At 47.8% G+C, this 17,172-nt stretch overlaps 1 protein-coding gene across 2 annotated transcripts in view; it reads left to right on the top strand.

Moving 5' to 3' along the window:
- Positions 1 to 1,638: 1,638 nt before the first annotated feature.
- The window catches only part of LOC135253333 (rho GTPase-activating protein 21-like), a 94,373-nt gene continuing 78,839 nt past the window's right edge, over positions 1,639 to 17,172 (top strand). The window contains exons 1-2 of one of the 2 annotated variants that reach the window (XM_064332466.1): positions 1,639 to 2,150; positions 3,623 to 3,850. In XM_064332466.1, coding sequence (XP_064188536.1) covers positions 3,776 to 3,850 — 75 coding nt within the window. In that variant the 5' untranslated portion in view covers positions 1,639 to 2,150; positions 3,623 to 3,775. Of the gene's footprint in view, positions 2,151 to 3,622; positions 3,851 to 16,058; positions 16,930 to 17,172 lie in introns of those variants that run through there. The other variant, XM_064332465.1, reaches the window with a different exon arrangement.

The following is a 17,172-nucleotide window of genomic DNA, read 5'->3' as shown; positions in this document are numbered from 1 at the left end:
CACACTGTATGCAAGCGGATAAGGGGGATATTATTGTGGATGCAGAACTCATATCAGCCAAACAGACACACACACCAAGGCTGACATGTAATATACATCTTCATGTTTAAATAAGGATTCACAGTAGGTTGCCAAAACTAAAAATTACAAAATTAAAAACTGACATATGCACCATTCCCCATCCCACAACTCATCCCCACTGCAACATTTCAGTTAATTTTGCCCAAATCTAGGCGCAACAGAGAAACAAGTCAGGTCACTCTATTCCTGCTAATTTCTCACTTACAGCATTCTCACTGTACTGTATAGTGCGAGATGAGCATTTTCGCTTTCAGTTCATGAGCAGGGGATGTCAACTCTTGACACAACATTCTGAAATGTCCTGAGTACTTACATGACATTACATTACATTACAGGCATTTAGCAGACGCTCTTATCCAGAGCGACTTACACAACTTTTACATAGCATTTTACATTGTATCCATTTATACAGCTGGATATATACTGAAGCAATTTCGCTTAAGTACCTTGCTCAAGGGTACAACGACAGTGTACTTGCGACCTTTCGGTTACAAGCCCAGTTCCTTACCCACTGTGCTACACTCCATCCCATTACTAACACCAATATCTTACTAACTTACTAACACCAATATCCTACTTGCATTCCAGGGTTTATAAGAAGATACACATTGACTCTTAATGGAATGACCCAAAATGAGGCGTAAAAGAGAGACAGCCACACAATGCCTGTCCTCACGGCAAGGTTTGAGGTTTTATTCCTATTTGAACTACTGTAACATCCCTCTCTGGCTGGTCTCCCTGCCAGCCAGGACCATTACACAGATAAAAGACCCACAAATCTACTCCTTCCTGTTCAACTCCTTTACGCTCATACCTGTCCATAGACATGTCCTGTTTTAGCCTGCATCCACTCCAAAACAAGTAGTACTAGCGCCATACAGTGCACTGTGTCTCTGCCTTTTCCCTGAAGTGGGCTGTTTCCTGCTGAGCCAACATGGTAGTTACCCGACCGTTAGCCCGCATATAGTGAGATCGACCTGGTCAACGTAGCGGTTGTCCATTTTGTGCAGAAAATAGTATTTCCCTCTGAAATGTTTCTGTTACAACACAAGAACTGTACTGAAACACTATCACTGCCTTTCTGCAACAATTGCAAAGCAGTGGCACTGTCCATTGCCAGTGTTTCGATGGGCTTTCTCCATTCTGGATATATTCAATCAGTTAGGCTATTTGTTTCTTCGATTTCTGAGATGAAGGTTATACTTTTAGGACACAAATGATAATGTGGTCTTATTGTCCAACCTGGAGCATTTGAAAAACATATTATTTTCAAGTTGGCACTCAGTTGTAAACAATTCAGCAGAATTTCGGAAATTATTTGTAATTACTACTGGTAATTAGACAGTATTGTCCGGCTGTAGTAATACAATGAGGTGCGATTATTGTTCGAGCATTCTGGAAGAAATATTGGCCGATACGTAAAGCAATTACTCCGAACTCTAAAGTACGACTCGAAAACTTATGTAAAAATAAACTCGGTTGGCTGAGTTTGAATTGCGAATTTACAAGCCGAATGTGATTGGATATTCGCGGCGCGGGCGAGGAGAGGGGCGGTGTTTCTATGGAATCTGAGACTGATCTGTACCTCAATCCAGTGCGGCGCTCCAACAACGGGGACAAGGGGAAAGATTTGGGAAAATTACTTTTAGTCGAATTCTATTCTTTTTCATGAATACACGATGTTAATAGACTATATAACATTTGGTCGCAAATATTTATGTGATGTGGGAAATTTCGTTCAAACTGGGAGAAAATGTTTTCCAGTCGGCGCTCACCAATGTATTTCGGTGTATTTTTCCCTAACAGGTAGCAAGCGCTAACGTTAGTAACATTAGCTAGCTAACTTAGCTGCTAGCCATTGGCTAGTGAAAGAAACCAGCTTGCTGGCTTATGTTGGCGCTAACTAATGTTGTCTATCTTGCTAACTATTTCATCGAACAGTCACCTGGACTGAATACAGAAGGAGTATTCAGCACAAATTTAATCAGCTAATGGATTGCTTTTTTATCTTTTTTAATTGGGAAAATGAATTATCTTCTCACATTGCCACCCCATTGGATTTGTAGCAGGTAGGTTACTCCTAACGTTCTCATTTTCGTCCTCCACGGTCAGAAGCTGCATTATTCGGTATATGCATATAATTGTGTACGCTATATATACCATTGGTATCATTAGGAATTGACATTCCATAAATATTATATTTAGTAGTATTTTATTCGTTACGGTGGTGAAAATGTGGCTTGTTGTGTGTCAACTTGCTTGATAAATAAAATATGGTGGTTGCAAAAGAAAGTAGCCTTAGCTGACGTTACACTACATGAGCGGTGGCTAACTAACAGGGACGCAAGCTAACACACTATCGATCTAGCCTCGCTAGCTAACTAGCAAGTAGGCTAACATTGGCTTCCCAACACAAGATGAATGGCTAAGTTAGCTTGGTTGTTGCCTCACCAGCGGCTTGACCAACACCGAGCCTGACGCGGGAGAAATCCGCGATTCCGGCCACGCACTGGTTTTTGAACTGGTTGGTGGTTTTGGGGAATATATGTGGCCAAAGTTACCATCCAGTTCATCCAGAAGGAAAGATGGGATTATTGCGCTAGATTTGTTTTGGTGAACAATAATGGCTACATTTGAATAATATTTTAAGTGTAAGTGGCGAGCTCGTAAATTCCAGAATTTAAAGTAAAAGTCAGGTATCTGTGATAACTTACGTTAGTTAATGTTAGTTTATATGTTGACGTGATATATACCCAGCTATCAAACACTGGATTCGACAACAAAACATGATAAGGACTTAAAAACTTGAATTAGTGCGAAGAACAGCTGCTGACAAAATAGTTCAGGTTTGACCAACTCTCTCTTTACAATACTGATCATGCAAGGTATGTATCATAGCTAACTAGTTAACGTTAGCTGTACATTTAAATAACCGTGTTACACAACCAGCCGTAAGTACGAAAGCAGTAAGATTTAGCTAGTTTGCTACACGACTAGCTACCAGCTAGCTCTACTGGCCACGCAAATTGTGTACCAAGCCGAACAGCTTACGTTATAAAACAACAGGTATTTTACGTCTGTCTCATGTGGAAGTTTGCAGTGTAACTATACACAGTCGGTAGCCTAGTTGAACTTGCAAGTGCGTTAAGTTTAGCTGCGTTGCCTGACAAGAGGATGTGCCCCGCAGTTTTCCCTGTGTGTGTCAGGCTAAGTTAGCCTGCTGGATGAATAGATTGTGTTACCTTGCTAGCTAGCAGCTACTTCATCTAAATTGTTAGTTTACGGTCTTTGTGTCACATTTAAGATCGTAAATGTATATACTCAGTAAATTGTAACCAGTGAATTGAAAGAAGTAATTAAAAAACGTTTCCTCCAATGTAATACCTATGGTCATTTAGTACACTTTCCTTGCTGTGGGAGTGGGAAGAATTAATGACTGACTGGTTGCGTGGGACATGGTGACAAACGCGCAGCACAAAATCCACACCGGAGTCGGTTTTCTGCGGTCTGTCACAGCTCACATTTTATCTGTTTATCACAGAACTGTATAACCGGCAAAATGAAGAAAGAAGACGGTGTGGATTAGAAAAGGACTTTCACAGCGCCGGCACAGACTCTCGCGTGCGTTCGGATTTTTTCCTCTCTTCAATGTGGGCTCCAAAGGATTGTTGCCTTTGTAACTTGGAATAAAATAATGGCGACACGTCGGACAGGTCCTCCCGACGAAGATGAGGAGGGAAGACATTCAGTCGGATCACCAACTTGTGAGGTAAGGGATACACACTAGACAGCGCACGTGGATCAACGCATGTGAACACGATTTAGCGAAATGTTGCGATTTTGTTTACAACTGTCCGTCGCTGATATGCGCTAGCTTTGCAGCTGTTTTTTGATGTTTGATCTATGTCGACATGATCGGTTCTTTGGCCTTTGCAGTTAACGGGCATGAGACTGTACAAACTTTTATGAGACGTGTGCGTCTGAAGGGTAGGCTGGGAACCTAAACGAAGTTCTCTGGTGTTTCCACCGAACCTGGATAGAGTAAACTGGAATCTAACGATTTAAAAACCTTCTGTTGTTTGTGTGATTTAACACAATAGCAGTGGGAACTGGAGTAGAAACGAACAACACTGCATTTCAGATTGGTTTACTAATTATTGTGTTTAATGATTAACCCATTTAATCCCGCGGGCAACTTAAGTTGACGAAGTCTCTACCACTCTTTTTCCATCTGTGAATATTTTTTGGATGACTATAGAAGCTTTAAAAAGAAATCTCTTCGAAACATCTGCGAAATAATGGGTTAAAAATTTTTAAAGATGTTAGCCAGTATGTTGACTGTTCTTTGAGTGCGTTGAGAATGGATGCAATTGTTAAAAAAAGAAAAAAGGTGTCTCACAAGATGTGCCAGTGTGTTTTTACTGATGCACTACAATGGTAATAAGCCAACTTAATATTTAGCAACTAATGTACAACAGGAAAATAAAATTAAATGAAAGGAAAAGGGAAATTAAAGGGATAACAAGACTGGTATAACTTTCATATCTTTGTAAGGATTATTTGGAGTAAACAAAGTACTTTGAAATTGCAACCTGCTTTGCAGAGTTTGGTCTGCTGTATTGTGAGCAATATGTGTTGAGGCCTTTTTTGGTATGCTTAGTATGTGTTTTCGATGTGCTCACGCACACTTTACATCAGCATACTTGCTGAGTTTGACATACGTTTGAAGTATTCCTTCTCCTAAAATAGGTAAGACAAATCTTTGGAAACCTGGAATTTATCCAGCTCAAATGGTGTGAGCAGGGGGATCTCAGGCAGGGCTTGTGAGTGACTGATGCACCTGAGCAGGGGCTGGTGCGCATGTCGCAGGGTTGGTGGAGACCCCCAGTCCATGTTATGTATGCAGACATGCAGCGTCAGATTGCAAGTAACACAAAATCACAGAGTGAGCTTCCCACTACAGTGTCACTGAATTTTATCACAACTTCATTCTTGGTAGTCTTCACTTTCCGCACATTATGCTTATGGGATCTCTGTTGGGTTTCGTATAGTGGAGGGGAACGGCAGCCGGAATCTGCTCTTTAAGAGACTTGGCCTAATTTCCTGCGGGGAAAACGTGGCTACTTTCCGCACCAGGAAGCAGGAAGTGTGGAAAACGAGCACGCGGCAGCGCGTCTTGCGACCCGGTAAGCAGTGACATTAAAGTCATGAGGCCGGCAGACGCTGTGGCCGGGCGGAGCGCTCGCCCCGCCGCCCTCCCTCGGAGTTACGTCACGGCCGAGCCGCCTGCGGATGTCATAAGAGCAAAGGGATCGCTTGCATGCGTGGATTAGCCCGCCATCAGAAACGGCGGCTGCAGTGCCCGCGCTGGGTAATCCTCTTAGACGGGCTGGGGACGGGTGTCATAAACCCTCCGGGAACAGGAGGGTATTCAGCAGGGGGGCTCTGTCCTGTTTTTTTCTGTGGGGGGGGGGTGGGTTGGTTTGGTCAGAGCAGGTTGATCAACCTTCATCTGAAACTATTAACAGACTGGGTGATAGGAGATGGAAACTTTTTAAGTGACCGTTTTCCTTCAGTTTGTGAGATTGCTCAAAATGTGGCAGTGGCAGCAATGGAGACTCGTTGCCCCTGGCATAAGATATGCCAGTGAACATCAGACCGAAGTCAAAGGGGGTAGGTGCTGAGAATCAAATGCTTTGTCAAGCTGCTGCCTAAAATGGAATGTGATGGTATTAAGAGACTCAAGTTTAATTTAGTTCATCTGCCAGTTTTTTTCCCCCAGTTCTAGCTGAACTTTCGAGCCACTTCTACAGCGTAGTACACTTAAAGTCCTGTAATTCATTATTGTCCAGCTTACTTGGATGTGCTTGAAAGAATATTTTGCCAGCAGCCCCCCCGCCGTTACTTTCCAGACAGACATAAAAAAAAATCTACAACAAACACAACATGGGGCAGCTCTTCCGAACAATGGGGACGTCTGGGTCAGCGTCCAGTCAGGCGCTCGCTGTGCTCCTTCACAAAGTTAAACTGTAACCAGCACAGTCCCCCCCAGCAGACGAGCCGGAATTCGCCGGCAGCTTCAAGTGAGGAAATAAAATTGCGTACTCCTCACCTCTGAGAATGTGCGGTGAGTGGGGGGGGGGAGGGGGGTGTGTCCGGGAGCATGGAGCGTGATGCCGTTATATATAGTGCCGTCGAAGAGCAGCCCAGGTCTGCGTGGGAGCTGGATGTACCTGGCCTGAAACGACCCCAGGAGTGTGAGATTTGCTGCAGCATTGAGTTGTCTGCTTGGAAAAATGTAATGCCTGGTTAAAGGACTGGCTCGTGTTTTGAGCTTGCAGTTTTACTGTACAAATAACACTCCCCCCACCCCCCCGTTTGATACGTATTCATTTGGTGAAAGTGATTGTATTGCAGCTATCTGCTTTGGCGGTTTTATTATCTCCATGTATTCAAAAGCGGCGGCTGGAATGTTGGCACTAGGGTGCACTGATCATGAATTTTTATGGCTGATCCCGGTTGATGATTACTTAAAAAGCCGACTGATTTTTAATGTTTTTTTTTAAATTATTTATTTTATTTTAAAAGCAACAGGTAACTAATAAAACGTAAGATTGTTTATATGCTCTATAGATTACCAATACAAGCAGATACTTTCATTATTATAATGATGATTATTAACAGCATTATTGTTATAGTGTTGTCGTAGCCACGCAGTGAAGGAGCTCTGATCGAATGTGGCTGAATCTTTTCTCTGCTGCTTCCAGAGGAGTGAGGTTTGACGGCTTCACACCATGACCTGCACCAGCGCTTTATCTTAAGAGACGTTTCAGTGCAATGATGGACGGAGTGACATCTGCCACAGTCACTGCAGACGAGTCGATTTCTCTAGTGAGCTCCACAGAAGGTGCAAGTAGAGGCGACGTGTTTTACCTTTAACGTGGATTACCTTTATAAGATAGGCTAATGTTGAAATTCCACATCCTGAATGTGTTGTCCTAGCTAATTATTTATCAGACTATTATAAGGATGTTTTTGAGCCTCATCACTTTGATGGGGGGGGCTATATTTATTTGAACCAGAATATACAGACGAAGAGCTAATTTAAATTTGCGTGCGCACAGAATAGTGTGGCTTACGGGCAATTCTGCAAGTTCAAATGGAATTAATTTTAATTTCGATGAATGCTTTTCAAATAAATTTCAACATTCACATTCATTTTTACTTCCCAGAAAACAGGTTTAGATAGCCTGGACTTGAAGGTACATTGAATCTGTAGCCTATCTTGATTTGCCCCAAAGATGCTGTGGTGACACTACTGACATAGAGAAAAAAACATCTAAAAAGCCAAAATTGGATAATGTAGCGGTTACGTAAAATACTACCAGAACTGAAAGTATTGGTGAAAAATATTACGAAAATAAGACCCAGGTTGGAAAAAAAGCAGGCCTTTAATGTCCACCTCACACACTTTGTATTGTTTCCAGACGGATGACATTTTGGGAAAGATATCGTGGCAGCGTTCCAGTGCAGCCTGCGCATGGACTGTGCTCACGTTTCTTACATCATAAAACCCGGAACACAGATTGGCCGAAATAAAAACAAACCTGCCCCGGTGACCAATCGCACGTTACGGAGCAAAAACCGGCCGGTTCCGGTCCGCGACCGACCGACCTGTGTCGGCGCCCCAAGTCAGCGCTGGCGTTTTCTGCCCTTGAGCAGGGTCTGCATAACGCTGTGGCTGCTTCTGATACCCGGGCGGTTGGCTGTTCCCACCGTACTTCGGTGTTGCGTCAACTGCTTGATGCTAACCCCACTGGGGCGGTGGGGCTTGGTTCCCCCTTCTGCTCCTTCTTGGAGAGAGAGAGACTGGGGATTACTGGGGCCCTCCGAGCCAGGGAACAAAGGCCTGCCCTCTAATCATGCCAGGTGCTAACAGGCCTCTGTGCTGATTGGTTCATTAGAACAGTCCACTGACTGTGCATCAGAGTGCATCGTGGGATCTCGTGGTTGTGTCTTATGCTTGTGGTTATGAATGTCCTGGATCGAAATGTACGCTGTCGTGGATGATGTGGCCTTGCTCCATGCCGGGGGCTGGAGGACGAGGCACGCCGCTGTTGAATGTCTAATTTGATGAAGGAAAGGTAAACCTGTGCCAGTCTCTAAAGGGAAAGTAGAGGGATGCTGCTGCTGCTGTTGCTGCTGCTGCTTCTGCTTCCTTTTGAGCGATGTGACCAGGAGCACACTCAGAAACCATGGAACTGCACCAGTGCAGCCTCTGTGCTGAAGCCTCCTGCTGTACCTGGTCTGCCCTCCCAGCTACCCGGGTGAAAAGCCCCTCTGCTCCACCCCGTCCCCCACGGTTCTCAATGAGGGGTCTTATCCACGTCTCCCGCCCCACCCCCCCTCCATGTCCCACCCGTGATGTGGCGGCAGCGTGGGGCGGTGATTTAGGGCCAGCTGCTCTCTGTCATTAGGCTGGGGCTGAGTGTAGCAGCCAGCTGGGGCCCTGCTGAATGGGCCGACCCCTGCCACCCCCGCACCTCTCCACACCCCGCGTGATGGAGAGCACGACCCAGCAGGGAAGAAGCTGCTCAGGCCGTTACAGAGCTGACTCACATGGACTGGACTGCATCTATATAGCGCTTTTATCCAAAGTGCTTTACAATTGATGCCTCTCATTCACCAAAGCAGTTAGGGGTTAGGTGTCTTGCTCAAGGACACTTTGGCACGCCCAGGGCGGGGATCGAACCGGCAAACCCTCCGACTGCCAGACAACCGCTCTTACCTCCTGAGCTATGTCGCCCCATGTGGCTGAACCTTGAGCCCATGAAAAGCCAGATACTTGAACACCTTGAGCCCATGAAAAGCCAGATACTTGAACACCACCTCCAAATGCTTTAGGTGCATATGGAAACTTGTGGAAAAGACAAAATATATTGTCCAAATAAATACTTGCCGTTATAGAGCTGATACACATCCTCCCGGTTGCCGTACAAGTGCTGATGTTGTACTTGGCATCATCAGTCCACCATTGGGCAGCACGGGGCACCTCATTTGTTCTTGTCTTTTATATCTGACATAGCCTATTATGTGTGCGTGTTTTATCGAACCTCTGGGAGAAGTAAAGACTGTCAGTTAAGTTGTCATATTTATTGTGTGAGGAGCACAGGAGGAATCGCGGAAAAGCATTTGGGCTCTAAAGTGCTCCCGTCTTAGGGGAATTTGCTCCTGAAAATTGATGCGAGCTAACTGGGAAAAATCATTTAGGAGCACATCTCCTAATTGGGGTGCATTTGTGCACCCCTAAATTTTTCACCTCAGAAGCCCGTGTGCTCTTGGAAAAAAAGATGTTGGCTTGGTGCCCTGGCGTTTATAAATTTAAAGGCTTTCCAGAAATGCAGAGCTGAGAAGGAGGAAATGGCATACTTCAGACGGGCTGCTTCCTAGACGACGCAGTGCAGGTTCGCGCACTCGGCGCACGTTCAGCGGTGGTGATTTGGTGCGGGCTGGAGTATTCGGGACGCCCCCTGCCTCAGTGCGCAGCAGCACGGAGCCTGCTGCCATAAGCGTTCGCCGCGCTGTACACACACAGCTGCGTTTCAGTGATGTATGCGCGCCCCCTCCTCCTCCCTCCCTCAGCTGAATGAATAGTGCGGCTCAGACCATCAGTTTGGGGGGGGGGGGGTTGTCCTTTTTTTCTGGGTTACCTTTGCAGCTGCTGATGTTGTGTTATACCCCTCCCCCAGCGCGACTGCAGAGTTGTCTTGGCATTAAATCCACGGGGCGTGTCCGCTACTGGGTTTGCACACGCGTTACACACACGCACCGCGCGCGCGCTTTCTGTCCTCACCCGCGGACCACGGTGCCCCCCGGTACGTGAAATGCGCTCTCCTTCCCGTCGCCCTGTCTTTCGACCGCCCTCTCTCCCGACACCGCTTCCCTCGGCCGTGCGTGCGACCCGGTGGGGAGGGAAGAACAACGGCTCTCGCCGATTCGTCGCGGGGCCGGAGAGCGATTAGCGCGGCGTAGCGTTTCGCACGGCGGCGTTCGGGTTTCGCGGTCAGTTCCGGGGCAGCTCGGCCCTACCTGCTCCCCTGCGCGGGTGACCTCGCTTGCCCTGCTGTTAAAAAAAAAAATCAGCAGTTAGGAGGCGGGGCTAAACCCTCCAGGAAGCTGTGGGTGAGCTTTGGCTCTAGATGCCGCCGCCCCCCCCATCAGATGATTCAGTTTTTGTTCTTATTTATTGGTGTCTGTTCCGCTGCCACTCATTATGTGGGAAGCACCACTCAGAATCATCTGTTTCCTAACCTACTCCTATCTCTCTGATCTCTGAATGGGAGCTGAATTTTGAATAGCGCTTTCATGTTGTTTATTTACACATCGTGTGAAGGTGAAAGCCTCCTTGTCTTCAGTTGCAGTCCGTAATTTAGAACCGCCTTTGACTGGTAGTTCTAGAAGGTTTTATTTCTACTAAAAATACGCACTGAAGAACAAATGAATGTAAATGCATTCACCGAAGCCGAGGTCGCTCCTGAGCAGGAAGCTTTGAGTAGGTCCCGCTGCACCTTGATCAGGGTCCTCTTATTTGCCGTAAACAAGCCCTGAGTGCCAGAACATGACCCCTGCCTGACCTGGGGGGTGGGGCCTTGTGGTCAGTGCCCCCACCCCGCAGGGAATTTGGATGAGTAATGTTGGAGGGATTTCCCCTGTGTAAACAAATCTGCTCTGTCCTTCAGGTTCCTCAGTCATTTTGACTCAATTATGGCTTTGTAGTTCCTGTTCTGTAATCGTGTTGTGGCCTTTTTTTTTTTTTTTAAAGCTCCACTCTGGAGAATTCCCGCTGGACCGAAGGCTGTGTATTTATAGGAGCAGCCGGGCGGCGGCTCAGCGAACGCGGTCGGGCTTATCTAGCGCCGCGCTATGTTTTCGGCTTTCCTCTTCGTGTTGAGTAATGCTTATGGGACGCCTGGCTTTCCGCTCCTTCCGGAAGATTTTGCTGCGGTTGGAGTGGCGAGGGAGGGAGGGAGAGGAAGAGGAATGGACTGAGATAAATGGAGGTTCATTGGTGGAAAACGTGGCACTGCTTGCTCAGGGGCTCTGGGTGTCACTGCTCTTTATGCTTGGATGTTTCACTCCCTCTCACGTGTGAATAGACTAGGGGGCAGGGTGTATATTACATATGCCTTGGGCTCTCTCTCTGTCTCTGTCTCTCTCTGTCTCTCTCTCTCTCTGTCTCTCTCTCTCTCTCTCTCTCTGTCTCTCTCTCTCTCTGTCTTTGTCTCTGTCTCTCTCTCTGCACTGGAGTATGTAGCATGAAGGAGCCACAAGCAGGCCAGTTTCCCTGCTCTAACTGGGCAGCAGCCCCCCTCTCTGCCTTCAGTCTCGCACTGAATGAAGTCCCGTCTCTCTCAAGCGGACACGGACCTTCCGCTCCTTCTTTCCGGGCCGCGGCCCGCCTACTGCACAGCCTTACTGGCTTCCCTGATCAGCAATAGATTTCTCCTTAAACGCTTTTCTGAGGCTGAAGACTGCTGTAAACACGTGGGACGCGGCAGCGCTTGCTTTCCCCTGCTTCACAGTGAGTCACCATGTTGGCTGATGGAGTGCTCAGCCTCTGCACTGCAGCGTTAAACATGGGCTTTGTGGTCCCGGCTGGAAATTGCATGTTATTTCCTTTTGGTGTAACCGATGGGAAAAGATCCTGCTGTTTAGCATGAATGAAGCACTTTCCCCCCCCTCCCTTTCTCTGCTGAGGAAGCGCTCTTTTCCTCAGTGTTTGGAAGGGTGTGTGCAGTCACCCTCACCTTCAGGGGCAATTTTACACCGATGCAGTGGAACAGGCAGAGTGTGTGTGGAGGCCTGGAAAAGCTGACCTTTTCCTTCATTTTTTTCAATTTTTGCGCTGACACACATCACCTCTGTGCCAGTCAAGTGGAAAATAATTGTTAGAAAGCCAAAAGAAAACATGCTTGTATTCTATTACGGCATTTTTAGCAGCTATAAATGAAAAGAAAAAGAATTACAAATCTGTGTCTGGTCTTTTTGGCTTAATGGCATTTCCGCAGTCAGTGGTCTGATGTTCTAAATAAGTAACTGAAAAGAGCAGTGTGGCTTATTGAGTTGTCCCAGGGTAGCCCTCTGTGGTGGTGAGAGTTATGGGACCAGCCTTGATGCACCACGTGACACGGCGACGCTGCAGGCCTGAGGTTTGAGGAGTTTGACGGGCGGGGCCTAACGTTCGCTTTGCCGTGCGTCGGCGGTCCCCCCGCTCTGCCCCGCCCCCGTGCGCTGCCTCTCGGGCCCACGTGGCCGGCCGAGGACCGCGCCCCCTTTTGCCACGTGACCCGAAGCGACCCCTGCCCCGCTCGCCGCTTGGACGCGTGTCGTCGCCCAGCGTGTCGAGAGAACCGCGACCCTGATTTCGTTTCACTGAGGCGCTTTGACGTGCCCTCTGGCCTCCCGCCGCTGATCCCAGAACAGTCCTCCACCTCCGGAGTCTAAGGAAGGCAACGGCTAGCCTCAGCTTGACTCAGTTCATTCTCCGATGCCTGCTGAGCACAGCCCGTGGCTTCTTTTCTTTGGAGTTTGGGTGCCCGGGCCTCCCTGATTGTACCAGAAGTTTTGTGTCTGTGGACGAGCCCTGCAAAGAGTGCAGTCCCCAGGGAGCTGCCGTTAGCACATGTTACCTTGGGCACAGTCCTTGTGCAAACACGCTGACTCTGAGCAAAATACCTTCTGCCTGGCACCCATGTGATCACCCTGATAGCAATGTTAAACATTTGCATTAGAAACTATTTCCAAGAGGTCTGTATACTAAGAATTTGGCAAAAAAACATTTGCTAATTTTTGAGAACATTCAGCCTAGATGTTTGTCTTAAAGTGAGTTTGTCAGGATTTCCTACAATCACTTACCCTTTGTTATTTAATACTCAGGGGGTTCATTTTGTTAAAATAGGAGAGGGGGTTAAAATTTTAAAGATAAATGGCCAGTCCTCATACAGTACTTCATTTTATGTGGTCACTGTAATGTTTTGGAAACTGTGCCTTATAAAATGAAGACTTTGTGATTTAGGCCTATACTAGGTGCAACATTGCAGCTATTTTTGTATTGAACTCTGTTTTCTCTGGATCTTTTTAGTCAGTGAACTGCAAAAGGGCACTTGCAGTTGGTTAAACAGTTGGTTAAATAACTGTCATAACTGTACCACACTTTTGATTCTATTTTTCACCACACACAGCAATGAGGTGCTGTTTGGCTAGCACTTGCATTCTAAAGAGCAATTTATTTGTGGAATCTGAGTGCGACTCGATTGTTTCTGTGCGCTGAGATGGCGATTCGTTATTGGGTTGTGTGTTTTTTTTCTGGACGTATGGACAAGCTTTATGAACAACAGGGGACTTGTCAGCAATCCTACTGTGCTCCGCTCTGCAAAAACACCACTGTTTTATATGGAGTTTACTGCCAAATAGCACTGTTGACATTTAAACATAAAAAATGCCCTACTGAATGTTTATTTAAGAACTATTGTCTTTTTTTAATGTCCCTAATGCCTAGTAAGGTCAGGTGGGAGCTGATGCCGCTCGCCCCTGTTTGTTTGTGAGTAGCGAATGTGTTCGAATGAACACAGAGGATCTATCGATTGTTCCCGTGATGTGACCGCACCATGTGATCCGTAAGCGGGATTGATGGGATTGATGAGGTTGAATGAGCGCAGGGGCCGCTGGGACATGGGGTTTGAGCCGTCTGGTTCGGGTGTCCTAGCGTAAGCTTGTCGGTTTCTGAGCGTCGCTCAGGCGCTCCCATTCTCCCTTCACAGGTGGCAGCCAAAATAACTGAATGGGATTAATGAGATGGGTTTATCAGGATTCATCTGTCGTCATCTTTGTAATAATTTCAGAGTTTGCAAAACATCCAGTCTTTGTGTGTGTGTGTCTATGTGTGTGTCTTCGCATTAGGCTACATAAGAAAACAAATTAGAATCAAAGCACGTATTTAAACCACATGAGCGCTGTATTGCTCTTTTGTAGTCGGTTCTTCTTTTGCTGAATCAGCCTTTTATTCCAGACACCCTTGACATTTTCCTTGGGGAAGATGTAGTGACTGTCAAGAAAAGTTAGTAAATTTGTATAGCTAGGTCATATTGATGGGAATTGCTCCACGAAGCCTAACGTAGCAGCATGTGTAAAAATTCCATGGCATAATATGCTGCCCACTGTTCTGCCCGTGTTTGGCTGTGTTTTTTTTTGTTGCCCCTGCTCTGGGATTTTCTAGGATTTTCCTGAAGTTGAAGTCTCTCTGCACAGAAAGCACAGTCCCCGAGCTCTCGGGCGGTCGCAGTGCTGCCTCTGAAGCGATGTTGACGGAACCCTGCGGGCCCGCGCTGCTGGTTCCGTCTTGGCGGCGGGACGGCTTTAAAGCGCGCCCCCCCGGCGCTGACGTTAGCGGGAGTCCCCCTCGCCATGCCGGCGAGGCCGCTAATTACCCCCGCCAAGGAGGTTATGCAATCACGTCCCTCCGTCCAGCCGTCCATTTGTCTGTCCATCTGTAACAGACATATCTAGAAAAGCAATGGCTGAATTGCCATGGAAATTACTGTGCGCATTCATGCTCCCCAGAGGAAGAAACCTACTGTTTTTTGTGACCTTTTGACCTTTTGTATTGCGCCACCACCTGGCCCGAACCTTCAACTTGTGATCAGCGCATCTCGAAAAGTAATGGCTTTTTTTTTTGGGGTGCACATTCATGTTCCCAAGAGGAAGAAACCTATTGATTTTGGTGACTCGATGACATTACCTCTAGCGCCACCATCTGAATAAGTGTATCACAAAAACTAACTGGATTGCCCAGACGTACTGTGCACGTTCATGCGCGGGGAGATTGGTGTGTCTTGGCGGAGGTCTGGACTCCACTGCCAGCATTCTTTCTTGTAGGGTTGTGCTGATTGACAATACATTGAAGGATCGGTGATCAACACAAGGGATCAGTGATCTCTACTCGTTGATTTTTTTTGACAATTGAAAAAAATAACAATATACCTATTATCATACGGTAATGGGAAAGAGAGCCTTGTGCACAGTGTGCTATCGAGAGGCTGGTTCGGCAAGATGCAAATCAAACGATGTGAAGGCCGGCAACAGCTGCCATTTCTTGAACCTTACACTCAAAGAGAGTTTATGACATTAAAGACTTGTATTGTTTAATTGCATAGTAGGATGTGAACGACATCGAGAAGTGTTACTGGAGTATCTTTGCATTATTTACTTAAACTGTGCGTTGCTTCATCTACTTGAGAAATATAAGTAGCTGTGCGTTAAATCTTCATATTGGTGATCATCGGTACATGGGATAGCCTACACAGCCAGAGTGACGAGCGATGCGTGAGTTTAGATGCCCCCCCCATGCAGTTGTTGATGGCAGTTTTGAGCGTCTCATACATTGTGATGGTCAGATTATTTTTCAGAAAGGAGTGTTGCCACTGATCACATTTGAAATGTGTTCTATTTCAGGGGATTTATGTTACCGTGGCGCTCTAAATCTTACCGTGGTGCAGGCTGGTTATTAGCAGCGGAAACCCTGAAGACTATATAATTATAGCCTGTAATAGCATATAATAAAAAGTAAGGCTAATTTGCCTGACTAGACTAGACTATTGATCAGCATTGGAAACCCACGAGTCCCGCGTCATACGTTAACAGGGACGTCAGAAGCCCCCCCCGCGCTCTCTGGCTCCTGCTTGCCTTTTTAAAAGCGTAAGAGGAATGCGTGCCAGCAACTCTTCAGAGAGGCTTTCACCTGCAGCAGAGGGATAGGAAACATCTCTCTTGCGCACTTACACACTCTCTTTCGGTCACTCACACACACACCTACACACACACACACACACACACACACATGCCACACACACACCACACACACACACACACACACACACACACACACACACACACACACTCTCTCTCACTCTCACACACACACACTCTCTCTCTCTCTCACTCACAGCGCAGTAGCCCCAGATAGCCCGCTCACTGCAGTCAGGACTCTGCTGCTGAGAAACTCTGGCTCGCAGCGCAGAGCAGCGCAGCACAGCACAGCACAGCACAGCGCAGCGTCTCCTCCGCGTTGGCGAAGGCAGACCGCTAGAACGGTCTGAGCCGTTCCCGTCAGCCTCCGGGTCACGGTAGCTGCTGCATTCCCCCCCTCTCCCGGCGTCCAGCGGCAGGCACAGGGCAGCCGGCCGATGGTGCAGTGCGTCTGGTGCAGAGGGGGAACGCTGTCAGAGAGGAGCCTCTGATCGGACAGCTCTGCGCTCTCTCCCATCCACCCCCCCGCAAGACACTGAGCGGGCCACAAAACGGGGGGGGCTGCTGGTACAGGGAGACGAACGCCCCAGTTTGGATCTCTGAACACCCCGGTTAGGATCTCTGAACACTGCTGTTTGGATCTCTGTACACCCCAGTTTGGATCTCTGAACACCCCAGTTTGGATCTGTGAACACCCCACTGTGGATCTGTGAACACCCCAGTTTGGATCTGTGAACACCCCACTGTGGATCTGTGAACACCCCACTGTGGATCTGTGCCCGTGTTAGTTCTGCCCTGTCTGTTTGGCGAGTGGGTCCAGCGCTAACGAGCTTTGCGAAGATGCCACCCGCCGTGGGCGAGGGGACCGATGGGCAGGGACGGGTGCCCTCCGCCTGAGCGCCGGGTGGGGCGGGGACACACCGGGCCAGCTTTCGGCGGGCTCGATAGCCGGTGGCAAACATGGCTCACCTGAAAGTGCTCGACTGCATGATCAACCACAACTGGGGTTTGATCTGCAACCTGTACTGCGCCTGGAACAATCAGGTTTGTCCCCGACGCCACTGCGCGCTCTCAGCCCCTGTGTGCCTGCTCAGAGCCCCTGTGTGCCTGCTCAGAGCCCCTGTGTGCCTGCTCAGAGCCCCTGTGTGCCTGCTCAGAGCCCCTGTGTGCCTGCTCAGACCCCTGGTGCTGCTCAGACCCTGTGTGCCTGCACAGAGCCCATGTGTGCCTGCTCAGAGCCCCTGTGTGCCTGCTCAGAGCCCCTGTGTGCCTGCTCAGAGCCCCTGT

This window comes from Anguilla rostrata, chromosome 4 (genome assembly GCF_018555375.3).
Source record: "Anguilla rostrata isolate EN2019 chromosome 4, ASM1855537v3, whole genome shotgun sequence".
NCBI classification, from domain to species: Eukaryota; Metazoa; Chordata; class Actinopteri; order Anguilliformes; family Anguillidae; genus Anguilla; species Anguilla rostrata.
The sequence above is the reverse complement of the archived record's forward strand: the minus strand, read 5'-3'. Positions and strand labels throughout refer to the sequence as shown.